The sequence below is a fragment of the Notolepis coatsorum genome (genome assembly GCF_963971535.1).
Source record: "Notolepis coatsorum genome assembly, chromosome: 7".
In the NCBI taxonomy this organism is placed as follows: domain Eukaryota; kingdom Metazoa; phylum Chordata; class Actinopteri; order Aulopiformes; family Paralepididae; genus Notolepis; species Notolepis coatsorum.
Window position 1 is genome coordinate 53632024 of NC_140171.1, and position 23360 is coordinate 53655383.

Sequence of the window (23360 nt, forward strand, 5' to 3'; positions counted from 1 at the left end):
CAAAGGTTGGAGATCAAGGTTTTAACAGAGGGGAGAATCTCAAGCTTTAAGGACTTTGTTGGAGTTCATTCCATGAGCTGGAGGCATCAAGGCAACATGCAGATGGACCTGTTCAGAGCAAACTGGACCTTAAGGACCATCAAGGCAACATGCAGATGGACCTGTTCAGAGAGAACTGGACCTTAAGGACCATCAAGGCAACATGCAGATGTACCTGTTCAGAGAGAACTGGACCTTAAGGACCATCAAGGCAACATGCAGATGGACCTGTTCAGAGAGAACTGGACCTTAAGGACCATCAAGGCAACATGCAGATGTACCTGTTCAGAGAGAACTGGACCTTAAGGACCATCAAGGCAACATGCAGATGGACCTGTTCAGAGAGAACTTAAGGACCATCAAGGCAACATGCAGATGGACCTGTTCAGAGAGAACTGGACCATCAAGGCAACATGCAGATGGACCTGTTCAGAGAGAACTGGACCTTAAGGACCATCAAGGCAACATGCAGATGGACCTGTTCAGAGAGAACTGGACCTTAAGGACCATCAAGGCAACATGCAGATGGACCTGTTCAGAGAGAACTGGACCTTAAGGACCATCAAGGCAACATGCAGATGGACCTGTTCAGAGAGAACTGGACCTTAAGGACCATCAAGGCAACATGCAGATGGACCTGTTCAGAGAGAACTGGACCTTAAGGACCATCAAGGCAACATGCAGATGTACCTGTTCAGAGAGAACTGGACCTTAAGGACCATCAAGGCAACATGCAGATGGACCTGTTCAGAGATAACTGGACCTTAAGGACCATCAAGGCAACATGTAGATGTACCTGTTCAGAGAGAACTGGACCTTAAGGACCATCAAGGCAACATGCAGATGGACCTGTTCAGAGAGAACTGGACCTTAAGGACCATCAAGGCAACATGCAGATGGACCTGTTCAGAGAGAACTGGACCTTAAGGACCATCAAGGCAACATGCAGATGGACCTGTTCAGAGAGAACTGGACCTTAATGACCATCAAGGCAACATGCAGATGGACCTGTTCAGAGAGAACTGGACCTTAAGGACCATCAAGGCAACATGCAGATGGACCTGTTCAGAGAGAACTGGACCTTAAGGACCAGCCGGTCACTAGAACGGGTTCCATAGGTTCCAGAATGTAATTCCAATAATGTCAGCGAGGACCAATCAACCTTCTCATAAAGGACACAGTGATGAGTGTTGTATCATCATTAGTGATGAATCTGAGAGTGATGAGTGTTGTATCATCATTAGTGATGAATCTGAGAGCAGGGTGATGAGTGTTGTATCATCATTAGTGATGAATCTGAGAGCAGAGTGATGAGTGTTGTATCATCATTAGTGATGAATCTGAGAGTGGTGAGTGTGGTATCATCATTAGTGATGAATCTGAGAGAGTGATGAGTGTGGTATCATCATTAGTGATGAATCTGAGAGAGTGATGAGTGTGGTATCATCATTAGTGATGAATCTGAGAGTGATGAGTGTGGTATCATCATTAGTGATGAATCTGAGAGAGTGATGAGTGTGGTATCATCATTAGTGATGAATCTGAGAGTGATGAGTGTTGTATCATCATTAGTGATGAATCTGAGAGCAGAGTGATGAGTGTTGTATCATCATTAGTAGGGATGCACCGACATTTCCGAAAATGGCAAAAAATGGCCTTTCGGCTTTCGGCCGAAAGAGTTTTTTCACCGAAAATATGTCACCGAAACAGAAACAACCTAACAACCTTGCGTGTTGTTGTGATGATGTCGCGCTGTCGGGAGTCGCGCTGTTTCTATGTAAACTGCGCGCAATGCGTCCAATAAATGCGTCTTTAACATGCTTTATATCCTTATTTGCTATATGCCGCGGTTAATCACTGAGTGATCTAATATGCATATTATTCACGTGTTGTTGTGATGATGTCGCGCTGTCGGAGTCGCGCTGTTTCTATGTAAACTGCGCTCAACGCATCCAATAAATGCATCTTTAACATGCTTTATATCCTTATTTACTATATGCCGCGGTTAATCACTGAGTGATCTAATATGCATATTATTCAGAGCGAGAGGGGGGGATTGTGTTTCTGCCTATGTTATGTAGTTACTGTGAGAGAATTGTTGAATAGATACACAAATGTTCTAGAATGTTTGATTATGACATCATACTGAGCTGGACCTGTACTTTGTGACGTTATGTTATTTCGGGCATTCATAACATTATTTCGTGCAACTGTACATTGTAACGTTAACACAGCCCAGCTGTCAACTGTACTTTGTAATGCTATGTTATTTCGGGCATTCATAACGTTATTTCGCGCAACTGTACATTGTAATGTTAACACAGCCCAGCTGTCTGTCTGTCGCGCGTCTACTGTGCCGAGTCAAGCGAGCACATTCAGCTGGGGACTAGAAAGGTGCGCTCAGTAGAGCACAGATGTCCGCTGCGCAGCCAGAGAAAAGATGGAATTAATGTACTGTATGCATTCAGAAGTGCTGAATAAATGTTTTATGGACCCATAATAGTGATTATTTAAGTTAAGTTTTGCCATAATCATATATTTTTCCATAATCATAATGTTCCACAACATTGGTAAAAAAAAATCTATTCTATGAATCATTTTCGGCCTTTCGGTTTTCGGCCAACTGTTTTCTATTTTCGGTATCGGTTTCGGCCAAGAATTTCCCATTCGGTGCATCCCTAATCATTAGTGATGAATCTGAGGGCACAGTGATGAGTGTTGTATCATCATTAGTGATGAATCTGAGGACAGAGTGATGAGTGTTGTATCATCATTAGTGATTAATCTGAGAGTGATGAGTGTTGTATCATCATTAGTGGTGAATCTGAGGGCACAGTGATGAGTGTTGTATCATCATTAGTGGTGAATCTGAGGGCACAGTGATGAGTGTTGTATCATCATTAGTGATGAATCTGAGGACAGAGTGATGAGTGTTGTATCATCATTAGTGATGAATCTGAGAGCAGAGTGATGAGTGTTGTATCATCATTAGTGATGAACCTGAGAGCAGAGTGATGAGTGTTGTATCATCATTAGTGATGAATCTGAGAGTGATGAGTGTTGTATCATCATTAGTGGTGAATCTGAGGGCACAGTGATGAGTGTTGTATCATCATTAGTGATGAATCTGAGGACAGAGTGATGAGTGTTGTATCATCATTAGTGATGAATCTGAGAGTGATGAGTGTTGTATCATCATTAGTGGTGAATCTGAGGACAGAGTGATGAGTGTTGTATCATCATTAGTGATGAATCTGAGGGCACAGTGATGAGTGTTGTATCATCATTAGTGATGAATCTGAGGACAGAGTGATGACAAGTTGCAGGTTGAAAAAACCCTCAGCACAGAACTAGGCAAAATCTGCATATGGCTCGCTGATAACAAACTATCATTACACATGGGCAAAACAGAGTCCATTCTCTTCGGTTCAAATAACAAACTCAGCAAGACCGACGGCTTCTCAGTTACAGTGGGTGACAATATTGTCACAAGGAAAGACGAAATTACCTACCTGGGTTCCATCCTAGAGGCAAATCTTTCCTGTGACAAAATGGCATCCAATGTAATAAAAAAAGTCAACCAACGAACTAGATTCTTGTACCGGATCTCCTCTCTGGTAAACAAGAATACCCTGAAGACTGGCAGGAGCACTCATTCAAGGGTACTACGACTATGCGTGCACCTCATGGTACCAAAGCACCTCAAAGGCGCTTAAAACAAAATTACAAACATCACAAAACAAACTGGTCAGACTACTACTTGACCTGAACCCCAGAACCCACCTCACCCCTGCCCACTTTGACAACCTAGGATGGCTTAGAGTAGACGACAGAGTACAGCAACTTGCAATGGGCCTGGTCTACAAGATACACTATACGACCGGGGTACCCATGTACATGTCAAAATACTTCCCAAAGGTCAGTGAATACCACAACCACTACACCAGAGGAAGCTCAACAAATCATGTAAAACCCAGATTCGGCTCAAACAAGGGACTAAACACGTTTCGCAATTATGCCACAACAATGTGGAACGCCCTACCCAAAGCTGTAAAGGAATGTGAATCACTACCCACATTCAAAACCGCTCTTAAAGAGCACCTACGGGAGGCTGCAATTCGAAACTGGCCACCGTAAATGCCCAAAACCCCCACCACCTCCTAATAGACAGTCTCCTCCCCACCGCATGTATATATTCCCTCCCCGCCGTATGTATATTTCTCTCCCACCCACCCACCCCCTCCTAATGTACAGTCCCCTCCCCATCATATGTATATACTCTGTCAGGATCTAGGGGTAACAGTACTGTATATTTGAATACCGTTTATGTCACAAATGTATCAGTACTAAATACCTATATGTCCCTATGCCATAAATGTCATGTATGTTGTGTATGTCATAAATGTCTATATGAATTGAAAATGGGGGACCCTGATGGAAACAAGACAAACGTCTTTCTCAGGTCTGCATCCCCTTAACAATTGTATGTATTGAGCCGTACTGTATTGTACCCATTCTGCAATCTGTTAAATAAAGTTTTCATTCATTCATTCATTCAGTGTTGTATCATCATTAGTGATGAATCTGAGAGAGTGATTAGTGTTGTATCATCATTAGTGATGAATCTGAGAGCAGAGTGATGAGTGTTGTATCATCATTAGTGATGAATCTGAGAGAGTGATGAGTGTTGTATCATCATTAGTGATGAATCTGAGAGAGTGATGAGTGTTGTATCATCATTAGTGATGAATCTGAGCGCAGAGTGATGAGTGTTGTATCATCATTAGTGATGAATCTGAGAGTGATGAGTGTTGTATCATCATTAGTGATGAATCTGAGAGCAGAGTGATGAGTGTTGTATCATCATTAGTGATGAATCTGAGAGTGATGAGTGTTGTATCATCATTAGTGATGAATCTGAGGACAGAGTGATGAGTGTTGTATCATCATTAGTGATGAATATGAGAGCAGAGTGATGAGTGTTGTATCATCATTAGTGATGAATCTGAGAGCAGAGTGATGAGTGTTGTATCATCATTAGTGATGAATCTGAGAGTGATGAGTGTTGTATCATCATTAGTGATGAATCTGAGAGCAGAGTGATGAGTGTTGTATCATCATTAGTGATGAATCTGAGAGCAGAGTGATGAGTGTTGTATCATCATTAGTGATGAATCTGAGGACAGAGTGATGAGTGTTGTATCATCATTAGTGATGAATCTGAGGACACAGTGATGGACAGAGTCCAGGGATTTAAGGGTTGAGGCCGCAGCAGTGGTTTACAGTTTAAAGTTAAAGTTCAACACACTATATACCATGAACATCACATGTGCTCTTATCACATCAAGGCTTTCTCCAAGTCAGTGCAGGATAGTGTTCTGTATGATAGAGTAGGGCTGGGCGATAGGGCTAAAAATTGTATCATGATAACGATATGATAATGTTATCATATCACTCGATATCGATAATTATCGATATTGTTATCAGTATTAAAAAAATTATAATACAAAAATATTTTTAAACAACAGATGTATGTTTATTTTGCATCAATTCTCTTTGTTGCCGCCATCTTTAGTGTTACAGCCCCTCACACTCCAGTTCTCAGGCTGCAGCTGGTTTAAAAGCGAAAGTAAACAGGCTTCTCTGCTGGCTGTGGCTCCAGGGGAGTTGAACAGTTCTGGCTCTGCTAGTTTCTTTTCTATCTTTTGGCACTTTTTTGGTGGACAAACCACCGCACATGTGCACCGTGACTCGTGACTGGAGTCTAGTTCTGCTAGCACACATAGCCTACTGTGTACAGACGGTTTCAAAATTTATTTTACATTAGAAAGCAAACAAAATAAATCGACAAGAGAAAAATAAATCTCAATTTGGTCAGTATTGTCATTTGGACAAGCAAAGCCATTACTTTAAGTTGCAGGCAAGAAAGACAAGTCTGTCCACTGTCTCTGGTTTTAAAACTGCCCTGTTGCAGGTCACAATCGATTATTAAAATATATCGCGATAATTATCGTTATCGTTTTATTGCCCAGCCCTATGATGGGGCTAGTGTTCTGTATGATGGAGGATACAAGGTCTTCTTCGCTTATCGCTATCAGATCTATCTTTAATCTTTCAAAATGTTCAGTTGCTATCGCATGCACTTATCTGTGTTTCACCACACATATGCCTACCAACTGTTCACCTGTTAGTCTGCAACACTACTATCACCGACATCTAAGAAGGGAGATCCCCCCTTGAACGGCCCTTCTAAGGTTTCTCTCCTCCACACTGCCTGTGGTGCATTTTTTCCTATTGCTAGGCTTTAGTGAGTTTTTCCTTACCTTCGTGTGGGGTATGTCTGGGAGTGCTTGCATTCATTCATTTATTTGCATTTATTTAAAAATGTTTGGACTTTATGGTGTTCTTGTTCAGTTCTTGACTTATTGTGATGTTTCTTCTTGACTTGTTTAAAGAAGACGTGTCCGGCCCATGGGGACATTAATGTGTGTTGTCGGGCCTTAAAGAAGACGTGTCCGGCCCATGGGGACATTAACGTGTGTTGTCGGGCCTTAAAGAAGACGTGTCCGGCCCATGGGGACATTAACGTGTGTTGTCGGGCCTTAAAGAAGACGTGTCCGGCCCATGGGGACATTAACGTGTGTTGTCGGGCCTTAAAGAAGACGTGTCCGGCCCATGGGGACATTAACGTGTGTTGTCGGGCCTTAAAGAAGACGTGTCCGGCCCATGGGGACATTAATGTGTGTTGTCGGGCCTTAAAGAAGACGTGTCCGGCCCATGGGGACATTAACGTGTGTTGTCGGGCCTTAAAGAAGACGTGTCCGGCCCATGGGGACATTAACGTGTGTTGTCGGACCTTAAATAAGACGTGTCCGGCCCATGGGGACATTAATGTGTGTTGTCGGGCCTTAAAGAAGACGTGGCAGGAGCACTCATTCAAGGGTACTACGACTATGCGTGCACCTCATGGTACCAAAGCACCTCAAAGGCGCTTAAAACAAAATTACAAACATCACAAAACAAACTGGTCAGACTACTACTTGACCTGAACCCCAGAACCCACCTCACCCCTGCCCACTTTGACAACCTAGGATGGCTTAGAGTAGACGACAGAGTACAGCAACTTGCAATGGGCCTGGTCTACAAGATACACTATACGACCGGGGTACCCATGTACATGTCAAAATACTTCCCAAAGGTCAGTGAATACCACAACCACTACACCAGAGGAAGCTCAACAAATCATGTAAAACCCAGATTCGGCTCAAACAAGGGACTAAACACGTTTCGCAATTATGCCACAACAATGTGGAACGCCCTACCCAAAGCTGTAAAGGAATGTGAATCACTACCCACATTCAAAACCGCTCTTAAAGAGCACCTACGGGAGGCTGCAATTCGAAACTGGCCACCGTAAATGCCCAAAACCCCCACCACCTCCTAATAGACAGTCTCCTCCCCACCGCATGTATATATTCCCTCCCCGCCGTATGTATATTTCTCTCCCACCCACCCACCCCCTCCTAATGTACAGTCCCCTCCCCATCATATGTATATACTCTGTCAGGATCTAGGGGTAACAGTACTGTATATTTGAATACCGTTTATGTCACAAATGTATCAGTACTAAATACTTATATGTCCCTATGCCATAAATGTCATGTATGTTGTGTATGTCATAAATGTCTATATGAATTGAAAATGGGGGACCCTGATGGAAACAAGACAAACGTCTTTCTCAGGTCTGCATCCCCTTAACAATTGTATGTATTGAGCCGTACTGTATTGTACCCATTCTGCAATCTGTTAAATAAAGTTTTCATTCATTCATTCATTCAGTGTTGTATCATCATTAGTGATGAATCTGAGAGAGTGATTAGTGTTGTATCATCATTAGTGATGAATCTGAGAGCAGAGTGATGAGTGTTGTATCATCATTAGTGATGAATCTGAGAGAGTGATGAGTGTTGTATCATCATTAGTGATGAATCTGAGAGAGTGATGAGTGTTGTATCATCATTAGTGATGAATCTGAGCGCAGAGTGATGAGTGTTGTATCATCATTAGTGATGAATCTGAGAGTGATGAGTGTTGTATCATCATTAGTGATGAATCTGAGAGCAGAGTGATGAGTGTTGTATCATCATTAGTGATGAATCTGAGAGTGATGAGTGTTGTATCATCATTAGTGATGAATCTGAGGACAGAGTGATGAGTGTTGTATCATCATTAGTGATGAATATGAGAGCAGAGTGATGAGTGTTGTATCATCATTAGTGATGAATCTGAGAGCAGAGTGATGAGTGTTGTATCATCATTAGTGATGAATCTGAGAGTGATGAGTGTTGTATCATCATTAGTGATGAATCTGAGAGCAGAGTGATGAGTGTTGTATCATCATTAGTGATGAATCTGAGAGCAGAGTGATGAGTGTTGTATCATCATTAGTGATGAATCTGAGGACAGAGTGATGAGTGTTGTATCATCATTAGTGATGAATCTGAGGACACAGTGATGGACAGAGTCCAGGGATTTAAGGGTTGAGGCCGCAGCAGTGGTTTACAGTTTAAAGTTAAAGTTCAACACACTATATACCATGAACATCACATGTGCTCTTATCACATCAAGGCTTTCTCCAAGTCAGTGCAGGATAGTGTTCTGTATGATAGAGTAGGGCTGGGCGATAGGGCTAAAAATTGTATCATGATAACGATATGATAATGTTATCATATCACTCGATATCGATAATTATCGATATTGTTATCAGTATTAAAAAAATTATAATACAAAAATATTTTTAAACAACAGATGTATGTTTATTTTGCATCAATTCTCTTTGTTGCCGCCATCTTTAGTGTTACAGCCCCTCACACTCCAGTTCTCAGGCTGCAGCTGGTTTAAAAGCGAAAGTAAACAGGCTTCTCTGCTGGCTGTGGCTCCAGGGGAGTTGAACAGTTCTGGCTCTGCTAGTTTCTTTTCTATCTTTTGGCACTTTTTTGGTGGACAAACCACCGCACATGTGCACCGTGACTCGTGACTGGAGTCTAGTTCTGCTAGCACACATAGCCTACTGTGTACAGACGGTTTCAAAATTTATTTTACATTAGAAAGCAAACAAAATAAATGGACAAGAGAAAAATAAATCTCAATTTGGTCAGTATTGTCATTTGGACAAGCAAAGCCATTACTTTAAGTTGCAGGCAAGAAAGACAAGTCTGTCCACTGTCTCTGGTTTTAAAACTGCCCTGTTGCAGGTCACAATCGATTATTAAAATATATCGCGATAATTATCGTTATCGTTTTATTGCCCAGCCCTATGATGGGGCTAGTGTTCTGTATGATGGAGGATACAAGGTCTTCTTCGCTTATCGCTATCAGATCTATCTTTAATCTTTCAAAATGTTCAGTTGCTATCGCATGCACTTATCTGTGTTTCACCACACATATGCCTACCAACTGTTCACCTGTTAGTCTGCAACACTACTATCACCGACATCTAAGAAGGGAGATCCCCCCTTGAACGGCCCTTCTAAGGTTTCTCTCCTCCACACTGCCTGTGGTGCATTTTTTCCTATTGCTAGGCTTTAGTGAGTTTTTCCTTACCTTCGTGTGGGGTATGTCTGGGAGTGCTTGCATTCATTCATTTATTTGCATTTATTTAAAAATGTTTGGACTTTATGGTGTTCTTGTTCAGTTCTTGACTTATTGTGATGTTTCTTCTTGACTTGTTTAAAGAAGACGTGTCCGGCCCATGGGGACATTAATGTGTGTTGTCGGGCCTTAAAGAAGACGTGTCCGGCCCATGGGGACATTAACGTGTGTTGTCGGGCCTTAAAGAAGACGTGTCCGGCCCATGGGGACATTAACGTGTGTTGTCGGGCCTTAAAGAAGACGTGTCCGGCCCATGGGGACATTAACGTGTGTTGTCGGGCCTTAAAGAAGACGTGTCCGGCCCATGGGGACATTAACGTGTGTTGTCGGGCCTTAAAGAAGACGTGTCCGGCCCATGGGGACATTAATGTGTGTTGTCGGGCCTTAAAGAAGACGTGTCCGGCCCATGGGGACATTAACGTGTGTTGTCGGGCCTTAAAGAAGACGTGTCCGGCCCATGGGGACATTAACGTGTGTTGTCGGGCCTTAAATAAGACGTGTCCGGCCCATGGGGACATTAATGTGTGTTGTCGGGCCTTAAAGAAGACGTGTCCGGCCCCATGGGGACATTAACGTGTGTTGTCGGGCCTTAAAGAAGACGTGTCCGGCCCATGGGGACATTAACGTGTGTTGTCGGGTCTTAAAGAAGACGTGTCCGGCCCATGGGGACATTAACGTGTGTTGTCAGGCCTTAAAGAAGACGTGTCCGGCCCATGGGGACATTAACGTGTGTTGTCGGGCCTTAAAGAAGACGTGTCCGGCCCATGGGGACATTAACGTGTGTTGTCGGGCCTTAAAGAAGACGTGTCCGGCCCATGGGGACATTAATGTGTGTTGTCGGGCCTTAAAGAAGACGTGTCCGGCCCATGGGGACATTAATGTGTGTTGTCGGGCCTTAAAGAAGACGTGTCCGGCCCATGGGGACATTAATGTGTGTTGTCGGGCCTTAAAGAAGACGTGTCCGGCCCATGGGGACATTAACGTGTGTTGTCGGGCCTTAAAGAAGACGTGTCCGGCCCATGGGGACATTAACGTGTGTTGTCGGGCCTTAAAGAAGACGTGTCCGGCCCCATGGGGACATTAACGTGTGTTGTCGGGCCTTAAAGAAGACGTGTCCGGCCCATGGGGACATTAGAATAGAATAGAATAGAATAGACTTTTAATTGTCATTGCACAGTATACAACGACATTTCAGGGGAGCTCCCACAGACCGTAGTACAATATACATACATGTAACACATAACACTGTACATATAACAGAATATTTTAAATAATAAAGTGCATGATGAGGGGTAACATAGTGGTTATCAAGTCCGGGTAAAGTGCATGGTGCACGTGAGGGGACAGTCAATGAGAGTTTAACAGTCTGACTGCTTGGGGGAAAAAGCTGTTCTTAAATCTTGTACTCTTGGCATGTATGGACCGGTATCTCCTCCCTGGGGGAAGGAGCTGAAAGAGGTGATGTGCTGCTGGGTGAGACTGGTCCTTGATGATACACTTGGAGCGGTGGAGGCAGCGGGAGGTGAAGACGGAGGTGATGTTTGGTAGAGGAGTCCGGCCCATGGGGACATTAACGTGTGTTGTCGGGCCTTACAAATACATTTGATTTTTTTTTATCTACTTTTTCTCCCCATTTTCTATTTTTCTCCCATCCCAATTTCGTATTATCCAATTCTTCCCTCCCCTGTCTCGAACGCTGTTAGGCCATGCCTCCCACTGGTCGGCTGCAATGTGGACCAAGCCTTACATCACGTGTCCCCTCCGGTACACGAGGAGGCAGCCTGTCGCATCTTTTCACCTGCACAGCGCGATCTCTCAGTGGCGAGGGTCTGCGTGGGAGGGACACGCCGCCCCCGTTGCTTCCTGATTCTGCTGTACAGCCGCACCAACCGACCTGTAGGAGTCGCTGTCCACAACGTCCGATCCCCACCCACCGGCTTTCCCACCCCCTAATACTGCCAATTGTATTAGTATGAACGTCCAGCCAAGCCGGAAGCAACGCCGAGAGCTGGGCTCGAACCCAGCATCTCCTGCGTTAGTGGCGAGCGCCTTGCCCACTGCGCCACTTAGCCGCCCATTCAAATACATTTGATTTGATTTGATTCTTACTCACCAACAGTAATGGTAATCACCACACAGCTCCTGCCGCCTCCTAATGTCATCATGACACCCGGGCATCAATTCTGAGATGCACATTCAATTATCTGCACACGCACACACACACGCACGCACACACGCATAGAGCCTCTTGAGTACATCGTGTGAGGTCATCAATTGTGCTTCTTGGAAGCAGAGTGCCCCATGTGTCTTATGTGTTTTACCTTTTTTTTTTTTTTATTATTTTCTTTACTCTAGGATGGCAAAAAAAATTGGCCAGTTGCTATGGAGCCCATCTGTTTTCCAGGAAGGACGATCTAAACGTCTCCCTGCCACAGTAGAGAGGACAGCTAGACAGAGAGAGACCCAGGGTTATCTAACCAGCCCGCTGTTACCACACGACATGGCAGGCCGGGGAGGGCTTCACTTTTAACATTAGTGAAAGCTGACTAATAGTGAGGTAGCTATAACCTTGTAAGCGGCTCTGCAGATCTCAGTGGTAATACGGATTGTGTTTTTATTGCCATTTTGTTTTCATCTTTCAAAGACTCAGTCAGTTCTCATTTCTACCCTACTCGTTCATATGTAGTGCTGTTGACGGCCATGCAGTTTCCCTCTCCGGAATGACACAGTTATAATTCCCTATTAAGATAAGATAAGATATTCCTTTATTGATCCCCTTGGGGAAATTCAGGCATCATAGCAGCATGGGGGGAGGGGGGGAGGGGTACGGGTAGTAAAACAACACAGTATACAGGTAGTAAAAGACAACACAGGCAGTGTAAACAATTTGATCAATATGGTCAATATAATTTACTATCTGACTAGCTGAGGAATATTCACATTATTCACAGTGTCACATAAGGTGCAGTATGCATGAGGTAGTGTTATAATTTACTATCTACTGAGTATACATTAATCAAAGTACCAGGGTAGTCTACTTTGTCCCCCTTGGGTTCCTATAAGTCCCAGGTCAATGTCTGGTAGCAGTCGCTGTCGCTGCCCCCTGTTGTGGGGCCTGGAGGCTGCTAGTCGCTGCCCACTGTTGTGGAGCCTGATGGCCGCTGGTATGAAGGACTGTCCGAGGCGGTTAGTTGAGTGTCGGGGGGGGATGAGTCTGTGGCTGAACGAGCTTCTCATCTTGACTAGCTCGTCGTAGAGGGGGTGGTAGGGGTTATTACAGGGCAGCTTGACCGTACTCTCTCTCACAGGGCAGTACTCTCTCTCTCACAGGGCAGTACTCTCTCTCTCACAGGGCAGTACTCTCTCTCTCACAGGGCAGTACTCTCTCTCTCACAGGGCAGTACTCTCTCTCTCACAGGGCAGCTTGACCGCACTCTCTCTCTCACAGGGCAGTACTCTCTCTCTCACAGGGCAGTACTCTCTCTCTCACAGGGCAGTACTCTCTCTCTCACAGGGCAGCTTGACCGTACTCTCTCTCTCACAGGGCAGTACTCTCTCTCTCACAGGGCAGTACTCTCTCTCTCACAGGGCAGTACTCTCTCTCTCACAGGGCAGTACTCTCTCTCTCACAGGGCAGTACTCTCTCTCTCACAGGGCAGCTTGACCGGTCTCTCTCTCTCACAGGGCAGCTTGACCGTACTCTCTCTCTCACAGGGCAGCTTGACCGTACTCTCTCTCTCACAGGGCAGCTTGACCGTACTCTCTCTCTCACAGGGCAGCTTGACCGGTCTCTCTCTCTCACAGGGCAGCTTGAGTTTGCGAGTATTCTGTGATTTAGAAAGTCTCCACTGACCAGTTGAAGAGCAGAGAGCCCTTATTTATCATCAGTACAGTTTATTAAAGAGTTGACAAAGGAATCACGGATCAGCCCCGCTTCCTCCAAGACCCTTTTCATTAGACCCCCACTCACAGGGGTCCGGGGAGACTTCTGTCCAATCACCTGTGTTTTCTCCAAGCGCTCCACGGGAGTCAGCGGGAGTCAGCGCTGAAAGGTGGCTGTGGTGAGAGGAGATGAAATGATAATAGTTGTGTTTTCCTCAATCATCCAGTTTCCACCGGCGACTACGGACCGCCACACTTAAAGCCACAGTCCATCATAAAACACAATTTACATTGTGCTATTCCAATAATATCGGACCTTCAATGATCTATAAAGACTAGGGCTGTCACGATTCGTCTACCATGTCGACGTAATCGACGATGAAATTTCGACGATTTGCATATTCACGATTGACCCATCATATTGTTGTTACTTGTATGCCTTTTGTAGTGGAAAGTCATAACATGCGCAACGTGTAATCTAATGAATCACGTTCAAAATATAAATTACTTCTCTTAAACCACTATTGGTGATTCTGCCTAGAGCCAGGACTCGACAGCACGTTTCGCTCGCATTTTGATAACTTCCGCGTTTGGCGTCAGCTCCAGCTGGAAGGGAGGGGCTGAGCCCGATACCCCCCACCGTACATTCCAGAAGCTATGACATCTAGCTCTTCTGCCCTGCGTCCTACAGCCTGTGACAACTCCTCTTGCGAGTTGTGCTGTTTCTATGTAAACTCCGCGAGCAACCAACGTGCTTTACATCCTCGCCATTCCTGTATGCCCACTGGTCGTGGTGAACACCTTAACTAAGCTACGCTAAATAGCACAGGCACAGGAGAAATTGTTTTTTTTACGTGGAGTTCCAATGGTGACGAAAGGCGGGGCGGGGGGCTAAGCCCGCCTCTCTCTCTCTCTCTCTCTCTCTCTCTCTCTCTCTCTCTCTCTCTCTCTCTCTCTCTCTCTCTCTCTCTCTCTCTCTCTCTCTCTCTCTCTCTCTCTCTCTCTCTCTCTCTCTCTCTCTCTCTCTCTCTCTCTCTCTCTCTCTCTCTCTCTCTCTCTCTCTCTCTCTGTACTTCAAGTTACACTATAAAGAACGAACTGGATAGTTGATAGTTGCATTAGCAAAAATATTGTAAAATCATTAAGTCTGCTATAAGCTATTCTCCCTCTCTCTCTTTGTGTGTGTGTGTATACATTTACTATAGGCTACTCTTTTCTACATGGATTAGGCTAATTAGCTTTAACAATCCTGATTCCTGAGCCTATTTTATTCAAAATTAAGATATTGATTTAAATATGTATTGTATATAGCCTATATATAAAAAAGTATTGTAATCGTATCTCCTGTGCTGTCACAAGCACTACCATAGCATGGAGTGGAGAGATAACACACAATATACATAATAATAATTCATTATATATTATGTATATTATGTTGTTGATTTTTCTGGTAAATTAATCGTTTAGACTAATCCACTAATCGATCAAATAATCAACAGATGAATCGATAACAAAGTCATCGTTAGTGACGGCCATAATAAACACAGACAGCAAGAGTATCACCTCTCTATACGTCTCTGTGTCAGTCCTGTTGGCATCACCTCTCTATACGTCTCTGTGTCAGTCCTGTTGGCATCACCTCTCTATACGTCACTGTGTCAGTCCTGTTGGCATCACCTCTCTATACAGTACGTCTCTGTGTCAGTCCTGTTGGCATCACCTCTCTATACAGTACGTCTCTGTGTCAGTCCTGTTGGCATCACCTCTCTATACGTCTCTGTGTCAGTCCTGTTGGCATCACCTCTCTATACAGCACGTCTCTGTGTCAGTCCTGTTGGCATCACCTCTCTATACAGCACGTCTCTGTGTCAGTCCTGTTGGCATCACCTCTCTATACGTCTCTGTGTCAGTCCTGTTGGCATCACCTCTCTATACGTCTCTGTGTCAGTCCTGTTGGCATCACCTCTCTATACAGCACGTCTGCAGTAATAACACATCCTGTTTAGGGACCCCAGCCTGCAGTAATAACACATCCTGTTTAGGGACCCCAGCCTGCAGTAATAATACATCCTGTTTAGGGACCCCAGCCTGCAGTAATAATACAGTCTGTTTAGGGACCCCAGCCTGCAGTAATAATACATCCTGTTTAGGGACCCCAGCCTGCAGTAATAATACATCCTGTTTAGGGACCCCAGCCTGCAGTAATACAGTATGTTTAGGGACCCCAGCCTGCAGTAATAATACATCCTGTTTAGGGACCCCAGCCTGCAGTAATAATACATCCTGTTTAGGGACCCCAGCCTGCAGTAATAATACATCCTGTTTAGGGACCCCAGCCTGCAGTAATAACACATCCTGTTTAGGGACCCCAGCCTGCAGTAATACAGTCTGTTTAGGGACCCCAGCCTGCAGTAATAATACATCCTGTTTAGGGACCCCAGCCTGCAGTAATACAGTCTGTTTAGGGACCCCAGCCTGCAGTAATAATACATCCTGTTTAGGGACCCCAGCCTGCAGTAATAACACATCCTGTTTAGGGACCCCAGCCTGCAGTAATACAGTCTGTTTAGGGACCCCAGCCTGCAGTAATAATACATCCTGTTTAGGGACCCCAGCCTGCAGTAATACAGTCTGTTTAGGGACCCCAGCCTGCAGTAATAATACATCCTGTTTAGGGACCCCAGCCTGCAGTAATACAGTCTGTTTAGGGACCCCAGCCTGCATGGTTTCTGCCACACACTGGCAATGGGATTAGCATCGTTGGCATAAAGCGGGCGTGTCCGTAAAGGGGAGACTCTCTGAACCCATGTTCATTCAAATATCTTGAGGTGATATTTCCCCCTGGCCAAAATTTTGCGAGCTTTTTATTTAATTTTCTTATTTCGCACCATTTCAACAAAACAGTAAAAAGCTTGGATTTGAGTGATGAAATAGATGAGCAAATTATTATTATTATGGAGGGTTTTGAATTCCAAATAGTAGGACCTCTAAATCTTATACTGAACTGACCTAATGATGTGCGGAAGAAATTACGATGAATATTGTTTGATTGCCTTGTTGGATATGAATGAATACTGGAGTTTGATATGAAAAAATTATGGAAAACAATAGGAAATAAATTTAAATTAAAAGTGCAGTTAAACATAAAAATACATATCTGGTATACATTAACCCATTCTCCGTCATTCACGTGTTAAGGCGGGTTTCTCCGCCATGCGTTGTCTGCCAATAACTCCGTAAGGCGTTTTTGAGATCAATATTTAATATGTTCGTCGTGGTATTCATATTTCACCCACGGAGTCTTGGGTGATGTTGTCTGGGCCATCACAACTCTGCAACGCTTCGATACCGCCACCTCGTGGCCAATCGACGAGTTGCCAAACCGGAAGTGCCCGGAAGTGCTCGGTCCGTCCCCTATTTTCGTCCGGCCACTCGCTTATTGTCCCGGGGCTCAATACAGACACCGTGGATATTGATCTTTGCCATAACTCAATAATCAACATGATTTGGACGTGTATTAGTAATATACAAACCGGAAATGGATCGCATCGATCAACATCCCATAATAGCGATCTTTTTGCTCCACTCTCATCGCCCAAAGCTACGAGGACGTCGGTCATTGAATTATAAACGACCCCCCCCCCCCCCCTCCGTTCACCCGCAGATGACCAGTCATGACGTTTAGGACCATGTACAGTTGACATTTTTAATATAATGTTGATCGGTATCAAACTGCATTTGATCATCTAATATATGCATTTATGCCTATATCTCACGTTCTATGAAATACAGCAGAAAACGATAAAAACATATTTATACTCTGGATGGTATTTTAGTATGAATGTGTGAATGAAAAAGTAAAACGTTCCTACATCCTGAACGATAGATAATTGATGTTGAATGGGCCATAGTAATGTCAATTTAGCAATACAATTTAAAAAGTTATAGCCCTGCAAAGAAGGTGAACATCTCCATAGACTTATAGCGCTGGCCTTGTGAATTTCTTTTGTAATATAAAAAGTTTATGAAGAGAAGTAGGAAAAGTACTGGCCCAAATAATATTACAATATGATAAATATGGGTATATCAAACTATAATAAAGAGTCAAAAGACAGGAGCGATTTACAAGAGAAGAAATACTTCTAATAATGCCATATGATTTCATAACTTCTTTACAAACTAGCTCAATATGATTTGTCCATGTAAGGCCTTCATCAACAATGACACCTAAGAATTTTGCATGTGACACCTGTTTAATTTCAATATCATTAATATGTAATTTAGATAATCAGAATCAGAAAGGTCTTTATTGCCATGTAGTTTACACATACATTACAAGACATTTGATTTGGTCATTTTGGTGCGACATTAACGGACAGACGATTACGGTAGAATAAAATAAAAAGGTAAAATAGAATAAAATGGAATATAAGCTAAATTAAAATAGAAGCACAATAGAATAGAATATAATTATTAAATAGAATGGGCTAGAGCTGTACAATTGTGCACGGTGTGGTCAAGTATATACCCTAATTAGAATAAAAATGACAATACATGACATGCTTGGTGCCGATGGTAAACATGGTCTTCCAGCCCATAATGAGCACCTTCACTCGAGCTTTAACACCGCGCCTGCCACAGCCTCCGAGAGACTGGGATCTGGGCGGATCACGCCAGCGATGCGGCAGGTCTCAGGTAGTTAACCCTTTCACTGCAACGCGACAGAAGGTTAACCCTTTACTAGTAAAGGGCTAACCTTCTGTATTGTCACAGTGAAAGGGTTAACCGGCTGTCGTGTGGCAGTGAAAGGGTTAAGAGTTGGACATGGCTGAGCGTTAGGGTATTAAATGAGGCGTCTAGACAAGTGGCGGTGGACGGAGGCCATGTGCTCTTGTTGGAGTGCTGAGGTCAGGAAGCCAGGTCACAGGGCTGCACTGATGTTCCTCTGACCCCTGTACAACCTGTGACCCCTGTACCATTTGTACTTGCAATTTATTCTCATTTGCTGGTTAGATTAGTCATTTTGACTAATCAGATCTTCTCATTTGATGGCACGTCTGGGTTTTTTAATGAGGTTATCGGCAGGGATTTCCGATATTGGCATTAAAATGTAATATCGGAAATTATTGGTATCGGTTTTCAAAAAGAATTATTATTATTTAAAAATTGTTTACATTTATTTAACCTTTATTTACACAGGCAAGCAAGTAAGAACAAATTCTTATTTTATGTATTGTCAAAAGTATGCATAATGTTGTGTTAATTCCATGACAAGATGTGTAATGTAATGTTAATTAGTTTCTTTGGGGGGGGGGAAACTACGAGTATCGGAAATTAAGAGTTGGACAATATCGGTATATCGGATATCGGTAAAAAAGCCAATATCGAACATCCCTATCTATCTAGGTCGTCCTCGGACGGGCCCTCCATCGGTGCTTCCAGTCATCCCGATCCTCCATGCATCTGGCTAGCTCGCCGGTGCTTTCTGTTCCCACATCTCTCCTGAGTACGTCCACGTAGGTTAATGCGGGACGTCCTCGTGATCGATGCCCGTGTGTTGGTTCCCACAGTACAAGTTTGCTGGTTGGCATCTCATGGTGTCTCTGGCAGTGACCTGCTAGCCTCATTCTCCTGACTGCCACTTTATCGCTCACCTTTAGCACCCCCCCATACATGTTTGCATTAGTGACATGCTCATCCCTGTTGATGTTGAGCACCACACGCATCATTCTGGTGTAGCACCCATCCAAGGACTTCTGCAGGGTGGGCTTCAAGGTCCAGCATTCACTGCCTTACAGGAGAACAGACTCAACTGTTGCATGAAAGAAGTTGAGCTTGATTTGACGGGGGAGGTTGGATTTCCACACACTGGTCATGCCGTTCAGAGCCCTCCACGCAAGTGCCTTCCTCACTTTAAGGTCTTGCTCGGACGAGTTGAACATCCCTAGTTATCGGCTGTGCATTAATATCCATTACTGTGACACGAGGTTATCGGCTGTGCATTAATATCCATTACTGTGACACGAGGTTATGGGCTGTGCATTAATATCCATTACTGTGACACGAGGTTATCGGCTGTGCATTAATATCCATTACTGTGACACAAGGTTATCTGCTGTGCATTAATATCCATTACTGTGACACGAGGTTATCGGCTGTGCATTAATATCCATTACTGTGACACGAGGTTATGGGCTGTGCATTAATATCCATTACTGTGACACGACTGAAGGAGACTGTTCCTCTTCACTGCCTGATGATGTCAGAAACATCCTGGAGGGCGGGGTAATGTCTGCTCACTGCATCTATTGGAATTAGAAAGGGTTGGTGGTGCTGAGCCCTGTCCTGCTATGGGATGTATCTTCAACTGATCTATAACAGCCACATCTTCAACTGATCTATAACAGCCACATCTTCAACTGATCTATAACAGCCATATCTTCAACTGATCTATAACTGATCTATAACAGCCACATCTTCAACTGATCTATAACAGCCATATCTTCAACTGATCTATAACAGCCATATCTTCAACTGATCTATAACAGCCATATCTTCAACTGATCTATAACTGATCTATAACAGCCATATCTTCAACTGATCTATAACAGCCATATCTTCAACTGATCTATAACAGCCATATCTTCAACTGATCTATAACAGCCATATCTTCAACTGATCTATAACAGCCATATCTTCAACTGATCTATAACTGATCTATAACAGCCACATCTTTTTTTTTTTTGATCCACTTTTTCTCCCATTTTCTATATTTTCTCCCATCCCAATTTCGTATCATCCAATTCAACCCTCCCCTGTCACGAACGCTGTTTCTTGCCTCCCACAAGCCGGCTGCAGTGAGGACTAAGTCATACATAGCACAAGTCCCCTCCGGTACTTGAGGTAACAGCAGTCGCATCTTTTCACCTGCGCAGCTCGACCTCTCAGTGTCGAGGAGTAACGCGTGGGAGGCTCACGCTGCCCCCGACACTTCCTGATTCCACTGCGCAGGCGCACCAACCGACTTGTAGGAGTCAACAGCCACATCTTCAACTGATCTATAACTGATCTATAACAGCCACATCTTCAACTGATCTATAACAGCCATATCTTCAACTGATCTATAACTGATCTATAACAGCCACATCTTCAACTGATCTATAACTGATCTATAACAGCCACATCTTCAACTGATCTATAACAGCCATATCTTCAACTGATCTATAACTGATCTATAACAGCCACATCTTCAACTGATCTATAACAGCCATATCTTCAACTGATCTCTAACAGCCATATCTTCAACTGATCTATAACAGCCACATCTTCAACTGATCTATAACAGCCATATCTTCAACTGATCTATAACTGATCTATAACAGCCACATCTTCAACTGATCTATAACAGCCACATCTTCAACTGATCTATAACTGATCTTTAACAGCCATATCTTCAACTGATCTATAACTGATCTATAACAGCCACATCTTCAACTGATCTATAACAGCCATATCTTCAACTGATCTATAACTGATCTATAACAGCCACATCTTCAACTGATCTATAACAGCCACATCTTCAACTGATCTATAACTGATCTATAACAGCCACATCTTCAACTGATCTATAACAGCCATATCTTCAACTGATCTATAACAGCCATATCTTCAACTGATCTATAACTGATCTATAACAGCCACATCTTCAACTGATCTATAACAGCCATATCTTCAACTGATCTATAACTGATCTATAACAGCCACATCTTCAACTGATCTATAACAGCCATATCTTCAACTGATCTATAACTGATCTATAACAGCCATATCTTCAACTGATCTATAACTGATCTATAACAGCCATATCTTCAACTGATCTATAACTGATCTATAACTGATCTATAACAGCCATATCTTCAACTGATCTATAACTGATCTATAACAGCCATATCTTCAACTGATCTCATAGTGGATTCCGTTGATTAAAAGCCATGGGCGTTTTATGGGCTTCCACAGAAACTCATGTGATTAAACAGTCGTTTTTACTAGTTAGAGATACTATAACTGTTAGCTGTTACAGTAAATTATGTTCTTAAACATTCAAACTGTAATAATATGAAAGAAATACATTTCATTCATCTTTTTGCTAAATAAATCCCTTTTAGAGAGCTAAACCCTCTGTTGCTAGCTGGCTAAGTGCTCCATGTGAAGTGAGTCCAAATACTTAAAGGTCCTGTGTCTTATAAATGGCCTTTTCCAGTGTTTAGCATTGTTTTATAGCAATGGGGGTTTGTATCAATGGGGTCTGTGTCTCTAATTCTCATTTTGGCGGATTGCTCCAATTCAGTTGAGACAATATCCTCCCCCAGTGAACTAAGCTATTCTGATTTGACTCGCTGTCCTACGTAGCAAGGAGCCGATCTGCAGTAACGCCCCCTCTATGGTTGTAGCGCACTCAACAACAGAGCGAGTGGAAATACCGACACTTCCTCAAGCGGGTGCCGACAGAGAGAGAGAGTCTGGTCTCTGGATGTGATGGAGGAGTGATGCATGTTGAACGTTACAGTCTGGTCTCTGGATGTGATGCAGGAGTGATGCATGTTGAACGTTACAGTCTGGTCTCTGGATGTGATGGAGGAGTGATGCATGTTGAACGTTACAGTCTGGTCTCTGGATGTGGTGGAGGAGTGATGCATGTTGAATGTTACAGTCTGGTCTCTGGATGTGATGCAGGAGTGATGCATGTTGAATGTTACAGTCTGGTCTCTGGATGTGATGCAGGAGTGATGCTTATTGAATGTTACAGTCTGGTCTCTGGATGTGATGGAGGAGTGATGCTTATTGAACGTTACAGTCTGGTCTCTGGATGTGATGGAGGAGTGCACTGCATGTTGAATGTTACAGTCTGGTCTCTGGATGTGATGGAGGAGTGATGCATATTGAATGTTACAGTCTGGTCTCTGGATGTGATGGAGGAGTGATGCATGTTGAACGTTACAGTCTGGTCTCTGGATGTGATGCAGGAGTGCACTGCTTATTGAATGTTACAGTCTGGTCTCTGGATGTGATGCAGGAGTGCGCTGCATGTTGAAGGTTACAGTCTGGTCTCTGGATGTGATGCAGGAGTGATGCATGTTGAATGTTACAGTCTGGTCTCTGGATGTGATGGAGGAGTGCACTGCTTATTGAATGTTACAGTCTGGTCTCTGGATGTGATGGAGGAGTGCACTGCTTATTGAATGTTACAGTCTGGTCTCTGGATGTGATGGAGGAGTGCACTGCTTATTGAATGTTACAGTCTGGTCTCTGGATGTGATGGAGGAGTGCGCTGCATGTTGAAGGTTACAGTCTGGTCTCTGGATGTGATGGAGGAGTGCACTGCTTATTGAATGTTACAGTCTGGTCTCTGGATGTGATGCAGGAGTGCACTGCTTATTGAATGTTACAGTCTGGTCTCTGGATGTGATGCAGGAGTGCACTGCTTATTGAATGTTACAGTCTGGTCTCTGGATGTGATGGAGGAGTGCGCTGCATGTTGAATGTTACAGTCTGGTCTCTGGATGTGATGCAGGAGTGCACTGCTTATTGAATGTTACAGTCTGGTCTCTGGATGTGATGGAGGAGTGCACTGCTTATTGAATGGTACAGTCTGGTCTCTGGATGTGATGCAGGAGTGCACTGCATATTGAATGTTACAGTCTGGTCTCTGGATGTGATGGAGGAGTGATGCATGTTGAATGTTACAGTCTGGTCTCTGGATGTGATGGAGGAGTGATGCATGTTGAACG

The 23360-nt window shown here is 43.7% G+C and overlaps 1 protein-coding gene across 1 annotated transcript in view; it reads left to right on the plus strand.

Annotated features, from left to right (window-relative positions):
- Nucleotides 1-408: 408 nt before the first annotated feature.
- LOC311231660 (3',5'-cyclic-AMP phosphodiesterase 4C-like) overlaps nt 409-23360 on the plus strand; it is a gene marked incomplete at both ends in the record, with an annotated part of 259689 nt that continues 236737 nt past the window's right edge. Inside the window, one exon of the mRNA XM_084318288.1 lies at nt 409-447. Coding sequence (XP_084174414.1) covers nt 409-447 — 39 coding nt within the window. The remainder of the gene's footprint in view (nt 448-23360) is intronic.